We start from the raw sequence: 24,181 nt of genomic DNA, 5'->3' as shown, positions 1-24,181 counted from the left end.
TGGTTGAGACATCAAGAAATCCGTCTATATTAGCAAAAAATTTTTTGGGATGATTAAACAGAATGTATAATATTATACGTAATATGGAGAAATGTATATTTTGGTAATGACGGTTTCTGTTAGTTCAGAAACTATTTTTTCAAATTATTTCTGCATCAATCACTATCGCTTTTACATTCATAAAAATTGTATCTGTTACTTTGTATGGTTGTTTGTTGCAAACAACAATGGTCGTTTGTTACAAATGTACTTTGAACGTATTATCAAATGTTGAATTATCTGTATTATACTCTGTATTAATTATGCTGTTTAATTAAAACGTAGCAGTACTAGTGATATCGAATTCGTAAATTTGAAAGAACAATTAAAATTATACAATTTGAATTTTTGTTTATCAAATTGTACGTATGTATATGGAAAAAAAATAATTGTACATACGAGAAATTAAAGTGGAACTAAAAGCCACAATTTTACAATAAATTGTAGTTATTTTTAATTTATCGTAATAATTATGGTAATTTATAAGATCTTTTAATGCAACGACTCTGTCCAAGGGCGAATCCATGAATCGTTGCAATTTTATCATCCTTGTAAATGGAAAATAAGAAAAATACAATTACAACGTTTCTTTTGGCATTAATATCCGGGAGAAATGTTTATGTCCATGTTTACTTTTGTCGAAGCGTTTACTCCCACACGCTCGAAGTAAGGTATAAAGAAATCTCCTTGCACGCGCGATACGGAATACTGAATATCTTTTCTGGTTGAAAAAAAAGTGCACGTGATTTAGTGAGATGAATCACGCGACGGAACAAACATAGAACGGATACATGCAGATTTTATTTATTTAGAGAACCGATCTACATTTTGCATACTCAAGCGCGTATACAAATTGCGTCTGAAATTGCTAAACGTAGATGCAATTCTTTGATTAACACGTTTAATTAATGTCTTCATCTTTCGACTATTTTTAATTTTAAGTCGCAAATTAATAGGATAAAATTTTCTCTCTTCGTTTAAACATCCAAAAATTTTTTTGCTGACAGACAGATTTCCTGATGTCACAATCAAAATGTATCTCTAATTTTTGTATCTGCTAGAATTTTGGTTGTCACGTATAGAATTTGTAAACTCTACTTCTGTTAGTTAGATTGATCAAGTACATATACATATCACACAGTATTTGCTAATTATTTATCTACCTCGGCTAATTTTTACATACATATAATTTTTGTTGACGTTGCAAGATTATTTTTTTGAGTAAACTTTTTTAATTTTAAAATGTGCGACAGCATTATAAGGTATAGTAAAAAATCTCCATAAGAGAAATTTCTATGGAGAACTCAAAGAAAAGAGGAGAAACCACGGACGCTATTCGAAGAAAGAATAGCAGAGAAGATCGCGGAATGGAGACATTGAGAGTCTGTCAGGACGCGAGAAACTATGCTTCCGGCTAGAAAACGGACGTAGAGACGTTTAATAATATATTGCATTTGCATTGGATCGATCATCGCTCTCGATCGCTGTCGCAGTGATTTGCACGCGCTTCCCGCTAAACTTTAATTGACTGCGGATAATGTCACAATTCTTGAGTGACTCGATCAGAAGTTGTACAACACTTCTTTCCGTTGTTGATGATGATTTATTAAGATTTATGATGCTTGATTGAATATCTTGGAATGGAATATATAAATCTCACATTTTTCTTTGTCGAAATCTGATTTACTTTTTGTTGAAACGAGTTTCATATTTAGAGAATTAGAATGTTCATTTTTTATAGAATTTAAATTTAATTTTTATTACAAAGTAGGTTTGCAAAGCATGTTTCATTTGTCTGATAATAAGTTGAAGTCTTAATGATGCTTACAGAAAATGTACAGTTGCACAATATTCATTATTGCGATATTAACAGTTACCTACAGCCGAGCATAAACCTCTAGATCAATAAAACCTTAGTTTAACATCGTACTATGGTCTCGTACCGAGAAACGGAAAACAATGTTACGACTTCATAGGGAAATGGATACCGAGAAATGGATGCAATGTGCGTAATGATCGGACAAACAAAAGGCGCGCTCTGACGTTACACATTTCTCTTCCTCTCGCCGAACTTTCCCTTAATTTTAAAAACAACGTTGACGGTAATCGTTGAATCATCATGAACTCACAGCTTCTCGAACGATGAAAACTCCTCATATTTCTGCAGCGTAATTTGGCTATTCGAGCAATTTTCTCAGAGCATATCCGGCTTTCTAACGATATTTTAATAATTATATAGATTAATATATGATATTGTACATTATAAGTACGTATATATAATAATATGATTATTATTGTAGCAAAAAATAAATAAATTTATCAGATTCGTTAAATTAATAAATTATGGATGCATTGAATTTACATAATTCAATTTCCCTTAATTTTAGTAAGAATAAAACAATAAATTTAACTACAGCGTTTTAATCATAAATTAATGTAGAAAAGATGTTATTCTGAAGAATATATATAATTTTAAGAGTTTAAACGCTTTGACAGCATTTTGTTAGAACATCAGTTATAAAATTCAGTCACATAATGAGATTGCTTTCTCGATGAATACAATAAATGCATTGCTGCAAACAATGTCTTTCACGGTTGATTTTAATCGATGGATTTTGTCTATTTTTTTCGATTAACGCAATTTTGTACTTTTAAGCATATAAAGTAATCGCAATATGAGATTTATTTTAGTTTTTATCAAATATAAATAAAGTTTATGTATATAATAACAACTAATTTATCGTTTAATTAAACAAAATTATTGACGTTTAATCTTTAATCGATAAAAATAGCGTTAAAAAATGCATATTCTAGAAACTATGCAAATCATAAATGTTCACATAAAATATGTATGTGTTGAATACGCTAAAGAATAATATAGAACGCTATTATATGTAAAAGAAGCATAGAGGAATAGATTGCGGCTAAGTTAAAATTTATTATTATGGCTAGGATATTTTTCTCTGCAACAGAAAAGATAATTACAACCGATAAGAAAAGTGTGATTAAACAGTGAAGATAAATCAAGTACATTGCTGGCATTGTAAAATCCTTTTTTTTTCTTAAATTTAACATCATAGGAATAAAGCATGTTAATTAATCTTTACTTTCTACAAATTTATCGTTTCATTTTCCGTTATATATACGTTCGGTCAAGCGTATATAAAACTAATATGTAAGCTATAAAAATAGTGTGAATACTTATAAGCGCAGCGGAAAAAAATACGATATTTATATGGATAATTAAAAAGCCGTAGCATCCGAGTGGAAAAACAACAGCGGTAAAAGTAAATATCCAAATAACTTTACCCGACCTTTCACTTTTCTTTCATATACTTCTTGTAAATAGCACGAAACCACTTACAAAAGTAATTCAGTAAGAAAGTGGAACTTCCTGCGACCTTGAACTTGATTGTGCCTTCTTTGATTTTTGTACTTTAATGTAAATGCTGTAATAATATCGTTATCTGTATCTTTTGATGATATGTTATCGATGCTAAAATTATAACTAATTCAGAAAAGCCGTTACTTATGTAAATTTATAACCTTTAAAGTCACACATATCGTGTAACTGAATTATTTTTAGTTTCAAATATATCACGATGTTAATTTTGTTATTATTGTTTTTAAATATACAATAAATTTCTAAAATTATTTTTAAACGTTTGAAAATTTAGTATTTAAGCGTTTAAATACCGATAGCTTTGAACATTGTTACTTTGGAAAAATACAACAGAGATAAAACAAAAAAATAAAAAATTGCAAAGTTTATATTATTGATTGAATAACATAATTTGGATATTAAAATATAAATAATAATTTACATAATATTTTATGTACAATATAGAATATTTTTTGTATACAATTTTTTTTGTTTTTTTTAAATAAAATTTGTTTAAGAAATATTAGTCTTAAAATGTATAGTAAAAAATATTCAAGATTTTATTATTTCTTAACATGTTGATTGCTTAACGTAGTCGTTGGTCATCCATGACTAACGCACTTCTGTAGTATCTTGTTAATTACTGATGTTTATTATCGAAAATTTTTTAAACATTTATGAAAAAATAAATGTTATTTAAGATAAAATTTCAAAGGACTAACTAGATAACATAAAGTGTAAAATAAACAATTCAATACACTACTTATGACAAAATATTTTTATTTAATCATATTGTATATTTTTTAATCATATCGTGTTGTACTCTCATGTGCTTAGAACAATTATACTGTGGATTACACGGTAAAATACACAAAACATCAGATGCAGATAACATATCAGTTACGAAAGAGAATAACATTTCCAAACAGGAAATAATTTGTGTTACACAACTATACACATCCTAAAAAGAATGCGTTGATAAGAGGTATTTACACGATATTTTAAAAAAGGTGTTCGCGCTTCTCACAGATTTTTACGCTTACGTAACTCTAAGGTCGACGACCGACACTCCAAACAATAGGTTTTACTGCGTCTATGTGTGTATGTGTATGTATTTACAGAATGATAATAAAACTGGACACGTCAGTATGCCATAATAACAGATGTTGCACTCGACCTCGAGATTTGTGGAATTGGTCAACGCGCGTTTAACTTTTATAATGATCGTTTCATTTTAAACGTTTTCAATTTCGAAAGTGTGCGATGTTATGTAATTACATTTAATGTCTGTAAAGAATAAAGAGATTTTACATTTGACACTGAAATAAGTAGTCTCGAGTTATGCTTAGAGAATATTTATTTGTTTGCAATCTCGATGATGAACGCTTTTCAAGCTATTTCAATATACGAAATCGGTATTCTTTTATAATAATTAGATTTTCATTTCTGCGGTATAGGTGAAAAAAGTATATATACTCAATGTTCCTTTGTATTAAATCTTATTATATGATTAAGCGAGTTTTAAGCAGAATTGTCTTTTTGTGCGAAATATACTCTCTCGATTAGCATAATCAGTGAAAGCACAATGATTTATAAGAGGAGGCTGTGTGTAATCCAGTAATACACGTAAACATGTACGTGCTTCTTTCGTGAAGGATACGAACTTGACAAAAGAGAGATATGAGATTAAGGCCTCTCCGAAGAGTATCTTCTTTGCTTAACATCTGCGACCTGAATGTAAAATCACGTTGAGCGAACGTGGTCTTTTCCTGTCTCATGCTCGACTATTATCAATTTGATTGGTATTTGAGACTCACTTATTTTCATCACCTCTTCATTTGACAGACCTTCAGTCAGATGTATATTTCACTTTGGAAAGTAAGAACGAAAGACTCGACCTATAAATGATATACCATGATTGATAAAAGTTTTTTTAATTGCCTATAATAAATATGACATTTAATTATCATAAATAACATATACAAGGTATTTTGTTATTAATTAAGAATCCTAAGAGGGATCTATTTACGTAAAAAAAAACCGTTAAAAATGTAGAGTAAAATTTTATATTATATAAACTTTTGGTTGTAAAAAAATTGAATTAAAAAATTGAAAAAAATAGTAACACCTTTTATTTTAATTTGGCGTAACTTTTAATGAGATTTTTGCATGAAATTTACTTCTAAAGTGGTTTTATTAAAATATATAAATTAACATAAATTAAGAATGTTAAAATATATAAATAGTTTTTATAAAAGTATTAAATTATTTAAACTTTTAAAATAACAAAAATGTAATCTTTCTTTTTTTTTGAAAACAAAACTTCAAAGCACAAAAAAATTTTATTTTGTTTTTTTAATATACTTTTAAAATATATAGAATTTTCATTATTTTAATAACAAACACAATAAATTTATATTATGTCATTTAGAATTATTTCCAAGGTATCAGGAACGAATTTGACGGTTTTTTCAAGAAGACCTTTTTTTATAAGATTTGAAAGTTCGATAAAGTGAAAAGAGTTTGGATTCAATAAGCTTGAGACATGTAGCTGCAAAGGTTGCCAAGGCTCACGTTATCCTTCATGAATGCTTGACGCCACGCGTTTCAACGTGCGTGACATTGCGCGCGCGATGAGGGCGAGTGACCTAAAAATCGGTATAAACAGACGATAAATCCGGGATCTCTTTTTCGTTGCACGGCAGCGGACAAGCTCAATTCGACGTTTCGTCCATGTTCCGCGTGGCCAATAGCTGATCGTCTCTCGTATGTCCGCGGATAACCTACTTTAAACTCCTCGCTCTCTCTCAACGTGACGTCACTAAGTGCCATCGATAACTTCAGCGAAACCCTCGGAATTACTATGTATAAGTTCCCAGAAATTATTAGGCAAGTATCTTGCATGCTATTTAAAACTCAATCATGTGCATGGTCATAGATTTACTTTGTTGAAGTAATACTTCATTAAATTTAGTTTATTGTCTGTTTTAACATATTTTATTTCTTTCTGACGAATTATTTGATTTATTTCCGACTATTCACATTACGAAAATAAAAATTATCCAAATTTCGAAAAGATTAATCCATATATGTAAATAAATTTATTTTTATTTTTGTATTTTGTGTTCTGAGCGTATTATCTTTACTACGAACCGGCCGGCATATTTTACATAATCGTATTAATAATTAATAATTTTTACTAGTGTAATAAATTGTCGTTGAAGAATTATTCATTGGTAGTTAATTACATAAAAACTTTACGAGAATATTGCTAGTGACACAAATAAGAGCGCATGACGTGTTTAAGTCCATTGCATATGTGAAACATCGAAAGAGTTGATATAAACAATTTTTATCAATTGTTTATAAACTTAATTTGTTTTATAAACTTTTGTTTCATAAACTTTTGTGTTACAATTTCTTCAAAATAATGATGTTTAGAAAAAATTTCGCAGATATGACTCTTGCGTCAATGGTCCTCATAGCGTATGCGTTGGACAAACAAATGATCTCATTCTCTATGTCGTAATTGGACATGTGTAGATGCATGAAGATTTTTTTCTAACGAAAGAACACTGTCGTTTGTGTTTTGTTCTTTATAATAAAACTTTTTGTACTGCTCATCTTTTCTCTTTTTCTGATATCTAATTATAATACACTTATTTTATTTTAGGTGCCAAAAGTTTACCATAGCACAGCTCTAAACAATAAATTTATATTATGAATTGAAAGTTTTATATTATTTGTATTATTTATTTAGAATTTAAATGAATTTTTCCTTGAAAATCTCTTTGTATTCGATGTGAGTCCATCAATGGAATGGGATAAGAGTGTTGCGCATTTATTACCAGAGAAAGATTTGTAATATTAATTATTGCTTGGTATAAATTGTTCATCTTTGATAATAATTACACATAGCAGAATAAAAAGTTTATAAAGATTATTTTTGATAAATATTAGAGATAGATTTTTTATCTATTATCATATACATATATTATATGAATATATGAAAATATAATATGTATGTATATTATTAATATGTATTATTACAAAAATTAGCAATGTAAAAAAGAATACGAAATAGTAAAAAGTACTCAAAGAAGAGAATTATAAGTTTCTTTTGTATGCAGCTTCGCGTACACAATATAATGGCTAGATAGAGCTTCCTTGTTCCTGAATTTCTCCACTTTAAATTCTACATTGCACGTGACAGATGTGATACATTTGTAGTATTTACATAAGGATACTATTGTATTAGATATTTTCTCATGTTTTCAAGATTTCAATTTCACTACCTTTCTGCTATAGACAAGTGAGTGTAAAACATTAAGAGACGCTAAATAATTATCTATTTAGTACAGCAAGGACAATATTTTATATTTTTGAAATAAGTACTTATATTTTTGTTCAAATTAAATAAACTTTAATTGTATGTATTAACAAAATCGACACATGAAAAAAAGATTACTTGCAGCAATAAAGACATATGACATCTGAATTTTAGTTACACACAGCTAAAATTTTGCTACTGCATACAGATCCTTGCTGCTGCAACTCATCTCTTCTTTCCATGCAAAATTTATGCGACGAGACAGAGGCAATATGTATTATTTTTTTAAAACGATAAAAAAAGTTACTAGAAAAATAAAATCTTTTTTGCTCTTTATACATGTCTCTCTGAATGGACTAAGTGGTTCGTGAGCCTGCATGAAAGCATCGCCAAATGATTACCGTGAGTAATGTGTGTGCTGTGATATTATTCGCATATTCACACGCATTCTTTTCAAAACCGTTGTGCACATATCGCAGATGCAGTCAATGCTATCTAGTGCAATATAGATAGTGTCACGTACATATAAGAACGTGACAATTATCGCTCGTAAAGCGCATGACATGTAGATACACACCATCTCTTATTTACTTCCGTAAAATTATTTTATTTTTAATATATGGAAACTTAGACATATTTTGATTCAGAATTTTGTTTAATAAGAATTCTGCTTTTGACTCGAAATTTTATTTACAAAATGAAAACTCGTTTACTTCTATTTTTACTTGGAATTTACTTGGAATTTTACTTACTGACAGAACTGATATGTAAACTTCGATTTGTACTACGTTATCTATACTGTTTTGGATCTGTTTAAATAGTAATTTAGAATTTTATCAACTGTATAGAGATAAAGTCAATCTACTTCAATTTTTCTTAGTTTCGTACAAATAAAGTTATCTAAACGAGGCAATTAGAAGTTAAAAAAATAATGATCAGATGTTTAAACGTCATCATATATATTGCGATATGAAGAAAAAAATCAGAGACAGATTAACAGTTCATTATATTTCAATTCAAGTCTTGTTAGTATATTGCTGTCCTTGTCATTGATAATATTGTATAAAAGAAGGTACATATAGATCCTCATCTTTATGTAATCTTATTAAAAATTCTTATTAAAAAAAATATTAACCGTCTAACGGCGATGTTTTTAAATATAATAGCACGTTGAAATAAAACAATAAAGTTTTAAAAGTCAAGCACGAATTTTCTATGTTATTCACGTGAAATTTTTCCCAAAAGATTTAATGTTTTCTTTATCATGCCACAAGACAACGCACAAATATTATAATAGCAAAGTATTAATAGCAAAAAGTATGATATTGTAATATCAATGTCAGTGAGACGTTTAACAAGAAGTATTTATCATTGGAAGTACTGATTACGATTTTAAGACACAGAACAGTGCGTATAATATACATCCGCTATCTTTTTGCCAATTAACTCTTATAAAGGTTAATTAACTAAAGTGGAAGAAGCACACAACGTTCTTTTTATTCTTTGTTTAATCATGTTCGTGTTACAATTAGATATGCATTGTTATTACCGTTTAAACTTTAAATGGATGTCGCTGCTCTATAAGCAATATCTCCTCACAACCAGTATAATTAAGCTTTCAAAGCAATTTGTCAAATATGTGGGTGCAAAGTATTATTTCGTTCTTTGTTCACTGTCGAACAACTTAAAACGTAATTTTGATTAACCATAGATTAGACTGGCAAAAATGTTAATTATTGTCTGTCTGAGTTTGCTGGACAACTCAGTTTTAGTGAAAAAAACAATAAATTAAATAATTAAAAAAAAACAGAAAAAACAATTGAGAAAAAAAGAAGTTAATTTGACCAAATTTTTTAACTTGATTTTTAAATTTTTCGAATATTTATATATTTCAGTTAAATATATAGATACTTGAATTAAAGTTTGTCTTACGAGTATTTCATGTATTTAAGTTAAATACATAAACACATCCAACTAAAAATTTAATTAAGTTAAAAAGTTTTTCAACATACTTTTTTCTCAGTGTATGGATAGATTGATTTTAATATAGATATATGTAGGTATAATTGTTAAATTAAAAGTAAAATAAAAGATGTGAAAGAATTTTTAAACAGAATAATACAGTATATTTATCGATAAAGCTTATACCGATAGACGTTGGCATTTTGTGTCAAAACATCACAGAGCTAAAATAAGTAAGAATTCCTTTCTTTATCATAATCCACTCACAAAATATTTTCAAACGTACTTTTAAAATGTAATGAAAGGTCAGTGTGCGACGTAAAGTGTCATGTAGAGTATGCATATAATCAGATAATAATTATAATCTCAAAGAGACAGAGTGACAGAAAGATAATACTTACAAAATATTATACTTTTGAAGATACCCTTGAAATGCGATGAATGTTGATAGTGAGGTGCAAAATGTCATCCAGATCGTGTATCTAGATGATAACTAAATTACGAAGAAAAGGAAAGAAAAAAAAGGGAACTAAAAAAGAGAACAGGACGTGAATTCACCACGGCGCGCACCGGCTGACAGTTGATTCGTCCAGTCAATCCCACAACATTGTTTGAATCCGCCCGGACCGTTTGTGCTCTCTCGTCGCGTTTTCTGGTTCATAAAGAAAAAGAAAAAAAAAATGAAAGAAATGAGACGAAAATCACTCACGCGTATGCGACGCACACGCGTGCGAGTTTTGTCGTTAGCGTGTCGCGCGCTCTATCACATGCCAGCCGTGCCTTTCGCGCCGAGCGTACGGTGTGAACTGATTGTTGCTGCGCATGCACGCTCGCTTCCTCGCTCGCTTGCTCGCTCATACAAGATTCCCACCAGCTGTCTGACAAGGGTTCAACAATTGGTCGGCGCATGACCGGACCATGAATCACGCGGTACAGGTTTAAAAGAAAAACTCTTGTGCACTTTCTTAAATGGATATTCTCACTTTTTGGATTTCAAAAAGTGGGTTATTTCTTGACATTTTTTAAATAGTTTAAACTTTAAGAAACTTATTTTAAACTTTAAGAAAAAAAAAAACAAGTTAAAGATATGAGATTTGCAAACGTTTTTATTGACGTATAAACTGTTTGCAAAATTTTTTATAAAGTTATTTCAAAATAATATATTTTTGAAGTGTTGCTACGATAACTCATTTAATTTTAATCAAATTGACTCAAAATTTTTTGCGAAATTTGCAACTTGTTTTTCTCTTATTTGATTTGTAACTAAATAAAATTTTTTTAAAAATGTTATCAGTAATAGTCTCAAAAAGAGGCAAAAAAATTATAAAAATTTACGTATCATAAATCAAGAATTAGCAAGAATTAGCCAGTACTTTTTAAAAGTGTATACATGTTATACATATGTGTATACATGTGTGTAAATATTTAGCGTCGGAGGGTTAAACAATTTTTACAATTTAGATTAACCAATAGCTCTTAATTTCAAATGGAAATGTACTTTCTGCAGAGTTCTCATTTTCACATTATCTATACGTAATCAATTATAGATATATGATAAAAATACTTTTAATCTAAAAAAATTTTAACTAAAAAAATGCTTTTGTAATTTTGATAATGATTTATGAAAGTTAGTAAATATTTATAAAAAAATATATTTTAATTGTTTTTTTAAAAACAAATTTAAAAAATAGATTTTTTTTAAAACTAATACAGAATATTTACTTAATTCTTTGGTATGCGATCTTTTTTAAAAAGGGAACTTAATACTTTTATGTAAGAAACAAAAAAATTTTATTTATAAATTAAATTAAAAAATTTTTTTGTTTTTTGTAAAATAAAATTATTAAATGAGCATTATGTTACAGTCTGTACTTTAATTCTAGAAATGGATTTTTAATTCTGTAAATACAATTAAAAAATTAGTGAATTGAAAATAATCAAAATAATCGGTAAAACAGGACAGCTTTAGCATTTCCTTAATACCTTTGCATTTACCAAACAAAGATCACAACTACAAGAACCTTGTACAGAAGAATGACATTGAAGAAAAATTGTGAAGCCTATATAAATCTGATTTGAAAAATTGATTATTATTAATAATTTTTAGAGTATGTTCTAATTATTTACGTCTTGTAATATTTCAAAATTACAGTTTTTACAGCATGTGATTAAATTGTTCTGTCATTTCTCTCCCGTAATCTATCATTCTTATCGAATTACGGCTATTGCATTTACACAATTTATTAATTTCTAAAACCTTGATTTTTTAAATTTTGTATTAATTTATACTATAAATATATTATTTTGTTTTGTGTGTGTGTGTGTGTGTGTGTGTGTGTGTGTGCGCGCGCGCGCGCGCGCGTGTGTGTGGGGCAATATTTGAAGAATACTGTAATTTAATTTTCTTTTAATTAAAAGTTTTTTGTTTGAAGGATGATTCTTAATTGCTTGATGCCTCCTGTTTTTATGCAACCCGATCACACTTCTTGTATTGCAATTCAATTCGCGGCATGGCAGTAGATACCAGTAGAGATTTCATTATTTTTATTACAATTAGAAAATAATTGAGAGAGCCGTTATATATATAAATAATGTGATAATTTATTAGATTTTTTCTTCTTTTTAAACAAATTTGCGATACAAATAATTAAGACGTAACAAAATAGATATGATATATCAATACAAGATAGCGGAAGAATACTGTTTATAGATAATTCAGATGTCTATTTTATCATTAAATCGGATAAAGATTTATTTAACTGCTTTGATCGCCATGTAAAGGCGCTGCAAAATGATCTACAGTTGATCTAATATAATATACATTTGATTATAATTATAAATATGCTTATAAAAATTAATTTGGCTAATAAAAATTTGTTATGTACATACGTCAAAACAAAATTAACTAGATCTTCAAATTGATTTTTATGAGCATATTTATATCTATAATCAAATGCATATTACAGCATAATTAAAATTTAAATCTTGTTTAGTAATGATTGTTACTTTTTTCTATCTACAACGGTAATGGTAACATACATTTTTGCAGTAACAGTAACGAATTATTTGTTACTTTTAGTGTTACTTTGGTTATTATTTTTATATCTATTCAATAAATTGAGGGTGGGTGATCGTGCGTGGGTCCTATAATTCTTAGGCTGACCAATCAGTCATCGATTCTTCGAAGAAATGATGTGATTGGCTAGTAAAAACTATTAATCTTAAGGGGATTCTAAAGTTGTTCTATTTTACCATAATAATCAATTATTTTCAATTCACATGATAATCAATTATTTTCAATCTTTTAATTGCCTTTACCGAATTAAAAATCCTTTCTCAAAATTAAAGTACAGATGATAACACACAGTGCACGTAATGATTTTATATAAAACATGAACAAAATTTACAAATTTACAATTTTATTGTTTTAGTTAAAGAACGTGTATAAGTAATATTAAAATTATATAATACAGAAAAATTAATTTAGAATTAATTTTCTTCTGCCCCTCTCTTTTTCTCTCCCTCCTCTCTTTTTTTCTTTCGAATTAGAACTTAAAACATTGATGAAAAAAATTGATGTAAACTAATTTTATATGGAGATTTTGAATATACAAGATAGTTCTCTTTTAATGTTTAATTATAATTAACACAATATATTGTATTTAATTAAATTAAAGTTATGCGGAATAAATGCAGTTATAAAATTTTTTATTACTTACTTTATAATATAAGTAACGAAAAAATAACAAATTGTTTCTTTTTAAATAACGGTAACGATAATGTATTACTTTGTAAAATTAGTAATGAGTAAAGGTAACATATATGTTACTTTTACAGAGTAACGTTTTCAACACTGATATATAATGTCAAAAATATATTAGAAATACTTGTTTTGCAATGATTTTGCAAGGTTCTTTAGAAAGAGTTATTCTATTGAATATTAATTATGTGTAATTAAATTTAATATTTAATTTTTTTCTTAAAATTTATTTTTATATATTTTTTTTTCATTTATTAAAAAGAGAATTATAAAAATTATTAAGAGAAAAGATTTCTTTAAACAGATCAGTTGGAGACAGGATTGAAATCACATTATGACATTTGGATGAATATGACTCATCATATGGAATGTGATTAAAAATAACATCTAAATGTTAAAATCATTGTCGGTTAATGACAATGGAGAAGTGTATAAAAGCACTTCAATATTGATATGGCTCATAATAATTCGATACTATCTTATTGCTTTATACTCGTCGTAAAACACATTCCCTCCAAGTACATAAACTTTCACCTATGTCACATAATCAAGTCTGACAAGATTACATTATTTTTGAAAGTCAATCAGAATATTTGCTAAAACGATTACACTTTATTACGATTAAATATAAAAAGTTCTTTTAGCATATAAATAAAAATCATTTTTTATAGTCTTTTCAGCGTTGAATATTATGCTTATAAATGTTCTCTAGCAAGTAACACTTTTAAGAAATTTATAGCAAAAAAAGTTTATTTTAAAATTTTGTTTAAAAACTGAAAGTGTTATTAAAATAAACTAAATTTTGATTGAATTAAAACATTTTCAACGTATTATATGTAGGAGTTACAACATATTAAAATAGATAAAAATAATTCTTTCTGCAGTTCTTTTTTTACCGCAAAATTGTAACATAATAGAACAATTTAATACGATCGATTGTATTCAGCATTTAAACAACTATGAGAAACAATTATCCTTATTCTTTAAAATTTCTTTTAAACAGTTATTATTATCATTTATTTTGTTGTTGAAATTTTTATATAGATTTACCTAATACTACCAATCCTACTTATATATTTAGTTTAAAAATGTACACACACACACACACACACACACACACACACACACACACACACACACACACACACACACACACACACACACACACACACACACACACACACACACACTTATTATATGGTGCTATATATATATATATATATATATATATTTGCTTATTATATGATGTTATTCATGTAATCATAAGTTCCACTTATGATTACCATAATAACAGAAATTATCGTAACATTTCGAAAAATAATTTTACAATTCAATATACGGTGGCATGCAATGTAATTTACAAGTCACAAGTTAAATATAATTGTTTTACTTATTAATGTTATAGTTGCAAAATAAGCTAGGAGTACATACTTGCAAAATATATATTTAAAGAATTAAATATTTGCAAGAGTTAAATAACAAATTAAATACTTACATCTTGATACATTATTATTACTACATAGTTAGAAAGAACAAAGCAAAAAGGATTTTTATCAGTTACTTTTAGTAATTATTTTGGTAATTATTATGTACTTATTACTTTATTTCTTTTGTTATAATTATTTATTCGGTTAAGAACTAATTATATTAAAAAAAAAAAAAATACAAGTATAGGAATGAGTAGCTATGAATTAAGAATGTATCTTCGTTATAAAAGGAGAATTATAGGTTTCGCACTTATTAAATGCACATGGGTCAATCATTTAATGGCTATACATATATAAAGTCGTGAGCTCTGTGGATTTTACATCTTGCAAATATATAATTGATGCTTCAATCACCTTATGCCATATCACGCGATTTTAAGTTAAAACGATTGTTGATTGACGTCTGATGATACTTTGAAGTTTATCTCAATGATTCTCAACGAGTTTCCTCGTCTGAGTGATAATTATTTCATTTTGCGTTCTCATTCGACACCAACTATATTATGCAAACAATAACAAGAGAGTTTTGTGAAATATTTATCTCTGTTGCATTTAGAAATTAGAGATTTAATAACGTGCTTGTTATTCTAATATAAATGTTAATAACGTGTTGTTATGTTAATAAAATAATTAGATTCATTGAAAGTACGGAGGTTCAACCCTCTCTCTTTTGTATCTCAGAATCTCGGCTTTCTCAGAAGAGATGTGTTTTATATAGGTTCTATGAATTTTTTGGGGGGGAGGGGGAATGATTCCAAAACAGCTATCAAAATTGAAATTTTAAATAGATACAAGATAGCGATTGTAAAAAACTGAAATATTGATATATTTGAAATACAAGCGCGGATTAAGAATCTTTTTGATTACTAATTAAACACCGAAGGAACAAATAAAATTTAAAATGGTGAAAATAAAATATTGATATATTTAATATAAATGCGGATTAAGGTTCTTCTCCGATTATTAATTACAAATTAAAATAAAATTTAATGTAATTAAAAAATAACAAATTTAAGATGGCGACTAGTAAAAGCTAAAATATGTCGATATATTTAAAATATAAGTTTGAATTATGTTTTCCTTCTGAATAGTAATCATAAATCGGATACAAAAATTTCGAATTAAAATAACACATCTTGGATAGTTATTACAAGGAACTTTTGAGCATATTGTTGCATAAGTATGCAAATAAGTGTATCCGTTAGAATTCCCAGAAAATGACCGTAATAGTATGCAGTAGCATGGGTAAGGACACTTTCTAATTAAAAAGTTTTTAATTTTTTGAAATTCAAAATAACTGTCATATTGAATCAGCCATTTTGCATTTTGAAAAAGCCAAACAGCATTATAAAGTTTATATCAATACTTACTTTTGAGTCTTGATAAGACATTTTATAACAAAAAATGTTCTGGTTGATATTCCGGTTGGCAAAGAACTTATATATATTTATATAATATATATATGTATGTATGACTGTTAAACTTAAAATAGATTTAAAACAATAAATAAACAATATTTTGAAAGATGAATTGTGAGTTTGCGCATACAATTTAATGAATTTTTTACATAATACACGGTTATTTACTACTTACATTAAAAGTTAAACTTTTCGCAAAGTTTACATAACTATATTTTATTGAGAACATATCATTTCAAAGTGTGCAACGGTTTGTACACGTTGAATCTTCCTATTAGAACAACTAAAGATAAATGTCGATAGGACTATTTGTTAAAAATTATGATGATTTTTTATAAATGGAACATATAAGACTTGAAAAGGTTAACTTTACACGAACATAGTATAAAAGATTTTTTATTCAGGATAATTTGATTTTGATGATGCATAAATGCGTAATGCGACGATGTATCATCTTCAATTGCGCATTACTGCCTGCCTTATTTAATTCAAAGTTTTCTAACACGATCACATACAATGATAAACGATGCATTGTCAGTTTCAGAGAATTATAAATATGAAGCAAATTATACATCAGATTATGATGCGTCGAAATCATGTTCTTTATTTTAAAAAACGCTCTATGAAAACTCAAGACACGCCTTACAAACCTGAAGTAATTTTTTTTGTCAAAGACAATTGCTATTGAAATTCCATTTCTTGTGACATTTTATTTTCAGAAAAATTGTATTAATGTAGTACATGTGCGTAACGGTTAAATATAAATTAATTATGTATAATATATCAAATCTTTGTATAAATCTTTCAGAATACATTTTATATTACAGTATTAAAATAAAACACTAAATGCAGTAAAAGATAGAATAATTTAAATCTTAATATGCTAGAATTAATTTAATAAAAGGAAATTATAGGAAATATCATGTAATGAAATATAGAAAATGTAGGAATATTATTCATATAGGCATATATTGAACAAAAATATTCTATTTTTATTTAAATTTTTATTACATTTTTTAAGAGATATTGTATTGATAATATTAATTACAAATAAAAAATTTAATTTTTACAATTTTATATGTAAAATAATTTAATGGTGCATATATATATATGTCGAATATTATAGTAAAATGTAATATATTGTGTAAAGCAGAAGTAAAAGTAAAAGTAATATACTATTGCTAGAAAAAATGTATAGTTATTTATTTGACTAAATTTTTTTACTTGAATTTTCACTTAAATTTCTTTAGTATATAAAGTGTGTATGTATTTTACTTAAATGTATAAATTACCTAAACCTTAATTCAAGTATTTATAAATTTAATTGAAATATACAAATATTTAAACTAACGAAATTTAATCAAGTTGAAAAATTTAGTCAAATTAATAACTTTTTTTCTCAATGCATGAAAATTATTTCGTTTTGCGTGCTGACGAATTTGAGAATTCTATTTTATCATGGCCTTCAAAAGAAGTTGGTTGCAAGGATATCAAGATTAATATCTGTTAAGAATTCGGAAAGGTTTGATCACTGATCGGCCAACGATTTCTGGATGAAGTTCGTGCGTGAAGTGATGATAGATCAAAATGCTTATTGCACTATACAAAGTGTTTCAGGATTAAACGTCTAACTTAATCTTAAAATACGAATTTAGAAAAAAATCTAGAAAAAGAAGTAAGGCAGTTCTTCTACACTAATATGTTTCTAAATGTTTTAAAAAGTAACAGCATTGCAAATAAAGAATTTTATGAAATTTTATATCTAGATTATATTATAAATAAATAATAAAATGTTTATTTTATTACAAAAAGTATAAAAATTTTAACATAATTATAATTCTGACATGTTATTTTGATATCGATAGATTTTTTATAATAATAATAAAACGTAATATAATGATTTTATTATTTTCTCTCTCTCTCTCTCTCTTTCTCTCTAATGATTATATTTTAGATGTTTCCTTAAAAAATGTGTTTCCAGGTATAGGGAGGAGCTTTTTTACTTATTTCGAGTATTTAAATTTATATTTTATGTTTGAATTTAATCCTGAAATACCTTGCATAATTGCGATAGAGCTTAGTCAATCACAACTTTTATCTAGAGGCTATACAAGGTGTTTATTATATATTATTGAACATCGATGATCATTTCATCTTTTCATAAAAATGTTCAAAATTACTTTACGATTTTATTACGCGAATAATTTAATCTGTTGTATCATAGGCATTACTGATTTGTATCTCTTCTTTAAACATGCACAAATGCTTATTTAATTAGATGCATTTTTGAGCAGGATATTGAATTTTACATCAAATACCCGTGATAATATATGGCGAAGAAGAGAATTAGAATAATCATACATAATGAATAAGCACAAAATGGTTTTGTATTTATTCCGTACACAGCAACGCTGATGTTATCTATTGCCTATCACAGCAAGAAAAAGACAATGTTGCTTCCGCATGAATAATTTTCTAGGCGATTAATTTTGACATTGAGAAGTAGGCGATGATAATTATATCATCTTTTATTAAATCATCTTTTATAATTATTTTATAAATAATTAATATATTTGACAATAATGATATTTAATAAAATATTAAAAAAAAATTATAAAAAATGACGTGAAATTAATCAATCAATACAAATAAATGTTGTATATTTATAATTTGTCATTTAGCCATTTAGTTTAGTAAAAATTTTAATTGCGATTTTAACATAATATAAATTTGAGTGACAGAATTATGTATCTCAAAATTGAAGGAAGAATATAATATATTCAGAAACACATTATTCTTCTCTATCTCTATGTAGTTATATAACGCTATAGGCCGTGTATGAAGTTGTAGCAGATATCGATTACGGCATTGCAAACGTTGGTTTACTGCCGAGTGGTTAAACGCTTAGTACGGACGTTGATTGGCATCACTTTGTGTGCCATTCGAAAATAAGCTGTTAGCAATACCGCACGGTAGCTTAACAAGATAGAGATTGATTCAAGAAATTTTAACGTTATAGCAATCTGTCATCGCACGTAATTAAGCCGTCACAGCGGTATTTATGGTAGACGTTTGTTCGCACTGTGTTGTCTAGCTCAAAGAGAGAATTAATTATACATATTTTCTCACGCAGTATCGGATATAGACTGTGATTGCCTATGAAGCATCGCAAAGCAATAACGTTGTCAACTTAAAGCAATATTAACTTGTTGCAAGTGCATATTCATTACAAGATAAATCCGATAAGAAAAGAAAAGAGAGATGATTTATAATATAAGTTTTATTATAAAAAGTAAATTGAAGTCAATTCGACGGACGACGTATAGGATTATTACAATTATTATTATTATGATTATTATGATTAAGATAGGATTTGATATGGGCCAATGGGATACCGTGTGATGATTTATGTATCAGGTAATGAATCTCATTGCATTCATTCACAGGATCAAAGAACCAAGTTTCATTCAGAAAATTCTGACGCAAGAATGGCCGAGCACTATCATTCAGAAACAATTTGAGTAATGGCCACTGTGAAAGAGACGTAACGTAAGCGCGCGTAAATCCCGTCGATGGAAGCACAAGGACTACAACTGCGTTTTATCTTCGTTTCTGCCTCGGCGGCGCGTTCATTCCTCTGCGCGCTCGTTCACCAACGGGCAGTTGCAATCGCAATAATTGTTTCCCCGAGTGCTGTGAGAAATTCGTCTGCTCTTTTCGTGTTAGGAAAAAAAAGACGGCTGGCCTTCTGTGCCTAAGTATAAGACATTCCTAGGCAAGGTCGATGTCGCAATGCTGCGGACGCACCTTGGATTTATCTCCCGCACGAATTATCGGCCGGCGAGGGATTCCAAGTAGCTCTGCTTAATACAGACAAACAAAACAGTATTTTAAAGAATTTATTACATATTTATGAATTTCATATTTGCATGTAACAATTTCAACGTTGGTAACATAGGAGTCGATTTATGTTTTATAAAGTTTAAGCCTTTCTTTTTACCCGATTCTTGCACGTCGAGCAATAATATTCGTTATACATCTGAGTTATTGACGCAATCTTGTTCATATGGATTTCGCCTGGAAATATGTAAACGGTCGAATGGGAGGAGTCGACAAGTCGCGGCCGACAAAGAGGTGGACAGGGAGGGAAAGCACGATCGGGCATTAAAGTCTCCCGCAGTTTACATTCATGTGTTTCCTACGATTAATCATTCTTGATTATGATTTTATGATTCAGGCACATCAGCATTAATTTTACTACCATGATGCCATCTTTTAAACTTTTGCAATTTACCACTGTTACAACACAGGAATATGATTCCCAAATTACTTTTTTCGTTTTGATTAATTTCCAATTTTTTCTTAATATGTTTATTTCGACAGAACGTAACATTCATCAAGTTTTGTGTATTATTTGTATTAAATTTTCATAGTCATAAACGTACTTACAGTCTTGTCCTTACTGTATTCATTCTTTGATTATTTAATTTTAATCCAATTATATCAAGTTTAATTATTTTTAAGCATGCGTTTTTGGCTCTTTGTTATACCACTTGGTAAGGGCCCAAAGACAGAGGCGAAACGTTGTGTTAACTACCAATTAAATAAATAAATGCCAGTTGAGTCGGCCTTTAACTGTCTACTTTTTGTTAATTATTACTGACGGTAACCAAAATTACTTTTTTGCTACATTGTTAAATTTTTACGACTGCCAAACGTCTAAAAAATTTAAAATAATAATATAATTCTTTTAATATCTCTTTTTTTTCATTATCTACCGTAATATAAAATCCGTTGATTAAAAATTTTGCGCAAGAAAGACGTAGAAACGTGTAATTTAAAACTTGTACTTGAACAAACGGTTTACAAGCAACCAGTAAACCGTGGATCAGCCGAGCGCATTTCCTTCCCATTTGTCAGAGTAATGTGTCTAGCAATGTATTTAGGTTTGAGATGATAAGGAAGATGTGCACGCGATCCGTACAGTGTAGTACGTTTGTTTTCCAAATAAGACTCTATACAGAAGTCTGTAGAGAATGGCACATCCCCTAGAATTTTTTCAATCTCATGAATAATTAAGCAGCGAAATAATAGTCGGCATTTTCCAAGGATAATATTTCAGTTCTTTGAAGCCCAAGGTAAATTAATAAATATCCGACTGTAATTCGTCTAGTGAAATAATTGAACGTGCGAGGTGTTCGTTGACACATGTCCGAGTATGATTTAGAAATTTGGAAGGCGTATCTGAATTTCCAAATAAAGTGAGAGATTCCATCAGAATGAACGAAACTTTCTAAATTGCCATGCACGCTCGGGGCATTATTGTTATTGGGATTCGTTTGCATTCCGCCCGCATGCATTTATGCACTACGCCACGTGAACGTTGAGCTCTTGAAGACGATGTGCGAACAAGTGCTACAATGTCAACAGGTTTCTCAGATTATGCAATCGATCGATTTAGGCGCCGCGTGGAAAGGTCAAGTCGATTTGAGATTACTTTTGGCAGAAGATTCTACTTCAGCCCGAGTCTTCTCTCTCGATCCGTCCCTCTTTGTCCTTTCTTACAGCCGCGGCTGGACAGAACCGTGGCTTTTTCTCGTTTTTGGCTACCATTACGATCAGGGAAAGTGGGGTCTACGGTTTCGTATAAAAGCGCATTCGGGTCCCATGGCGATCACACTCGAAATCTCATCACGCTCCTTGGATCGACAGATTCGAGCCACCCACACGACAAAATGAAATTCCTCGTGAGTTTTACTTTATCTTCACTTTATCTTTAATCATTAATACATATAAGTAAATTTAGCCGCCTATCAAGCTAACGTCATCTAACATGATCACTTCTAACATTATTACATCTAACATTAAAATTCTAATTGATTCTGTTCTTCTAATTTAAAATTTTTGTAATATTTTTTACAAACTTACTGTGATTAACATCTATTAGCATAATGTGCATTATATTTTGTCGTATAATTAAAAAGAAATCTTTTGTAAACTTTTAGTCTTCTTTTAGATTTATCAATGCCACCATTTACTTGGAATAATTCTTGGATTTCCCCAATTGCTTTGATCTTCTCCGATCTTGCGAGAACAGCTTGTTACGATACTGTGATCTAATTAATGCTTAGCTAATTAATAGAGGGAAGAATAGAGTGTTAAGTGCAAATCAAATGTAATAAATTAACGATAATTCGCGTTGAGAAACTGGCGGACCTTTTATTATTAAGCGAACTATTAACTTGCTTATCTCAAGATTATTTAACATCTCGATGATATCCAATCTTCTTTTCGCGGATTTGCTACGAAACCTGTAATCTTTTTTTTTTTGCAGCGCAAAGTAGTAATTTTTTGCCTTCTGTACTTTCCGGCCAATTACATTGATTTTACATAATCGACATTATAACGCCGGTTGACTCTTAAACAACAGAAATCTGTTATTTAACCGGCATATTTTGTGTGTTTGTTTAATTAAAAATCCAACTTAATCGCAATAACGATATTACAAATTGTTGCGCTTGTTTGGTAAAATTCCAATTATAGTACAATGTATTAGTCTTTTATATTTTTTCAATATTATAATTATTTCTGTTTCTTTCCTTATTCCTGAGTTTTACTTATTTCTTATCGTATCCTGAAACAGACCGATAAAAATTCTTTACAATCTGTCAATACTAACTTTACTAATGTCTGTTCATAGTCGCGCTACAAATTTTCATAGGAAATATCATAATAAGAAATTATTTTCATCGTGTCTTATATTTTATTCTGACTTTTTGTTTAGATCGTATCCCTCGCTCTGGTCGCCGTGGCTCTGGCCCAGCACTCCGGCCCTACGTACAAGCAGCCCGTGCAGCCGGTGGCTATTCTGAAACAGGCGCATGACTTCTCGCCGGAGGGTTCTTACAACTACGCTTATGAGACCGAGAACGGAATCGTCGCTGCCGAGCAGGGCTCACCGCAACCCGTTGGACCCAAGGGCGATCCTGCGGTCATCTCCCAGGGCCACTTCCAGTATACCGCTCCCGACGGCACCCCCATCGCCGTTCAATACACGGCCGACGAGAACGGTTTCCATCCGCAGGGTGCCCATCTGCCGGTCGCCCCGCATGTGCCCGAGTTGATCCAGAAGGCCGTCGCGTACGTTCTGGCCCACCCGCAGCCCGAGAACCAGCATAACTAAATAACATCGATGACATTTAGCAACGTCTCCGGACAAAGGCCTACCTCTCGTGCCACTCTCGCGAACTATAGATGTATAAAGTGTGTTTTTCTAATATATAAATATAAATATTTCTTAAAAAAAAAAAAAATCTCTTTCGCGGCATGCTCATTTACCGCGACAAATCCACTGCGACTTGCCCAGCAAAACCGAAAAGGCGTTATTTTTAGTGAGACATTTCTTTTAATAAGACAGCAGAAATTAGCACAATAAAAAAGTTATATAATTATATTGTAACAGTTGTATTATCTCTATCTAGATTTTTTTTCTATTATTTATATATAATAATTTTATATACATATATCATGAGAACCGAGAGGATTGAGTTTAATTTGGTTTTGTGCGCTAATTAATTCGTCGCATTCTTTGAAGATGCGCTGTTTATAATTTATAAAATCGTAGCTCTCTAGAGGTCAGGTAGATTCCGTGGATTCTGTAGGAAGGACGGGACGGGATATTTTACGTCTTCTTTATGCATGCGCGCCAGATATTTCCGGCCGGGAGACCCTGGCATTTATTCTTACGCAACAAGCATAACCGCGTTACACCACCACGCCAGTTTAGCAATTTCGTCGACGACA

The 24,181-nt window shown here is 29.3% G+C and overlaps 2 protein-coding genes across 4 annotated transcripts in view; one reads left to right on the top strand and one right to left on the bottom strand.

Annotated features, from left to right (window-relative positions):
- LOC105835982 (sphingomyelin phosphodiesterase) overlaps positions 1 to 10,533 on the bottom strand; it is a 31,859-nt gene extending 21,326 nt beyond the window's left edge. For 2 of the 3 annotated variants that reach the window (XM_012679694.3, XM_036293658.1), the window contains exon 1: positions 10,115 to 10,533. The gene's annotated coding sequence lies outside the window, so the exon portion shown is untranslated. Of the gene's footprint in view, positions 1 to 5,238; positions 5,320 to 10,114 lie in introns of all 3 variants that reach the window. The other variant, XM_012679695.3, reaches the window with a different exon arrangement.
- An 11,486-nt stretch (positions 10,534 to 22,019) lies between these two features.
- On the top strand, positions 22,020 to 23,691 carry LOC105835976 (endocuticle structural glycoprotein SgAbd-8). Its single transcript, XM_012679686.3, has 2 exons — positions 22,020 to 22,125; positions 23,163 to 23,691. Exons 1-2 carry the CDS (start codon positions 22,114 to 22,116, stop codon positions 23,559 to 23,561), a joined length of 411 nt encoding a protein of 136 aa, XP_012535140.1. The 5' UTR covers positions 22,020 to 22,113; the 3' UTR covers positions 23,562 to 23,691.
- The last annotated feature ends 490 nt before the right edge of the window (positions 23,692 to 24,181 follow it).

Source organism: Monomorium pharaonis, chromosome 11, assembly GCF_013373865.1.
Source record: "Monomorium pharaonis isolate MP-MQ-018 chromosome 11, ASM1337386v2, whole genome shotgun sequence".
Lineage (NCBI taxonomy): Eukaryota > Metazoa > Arthropoda > Insecta > Hymenoptera > Formicidae > Monomorium > Monomorium pharaonis.
Note: the sequence above shows the minus strand (reverse complement) of the source record. Positions and strands in the feature narration are given on the sequence as shown.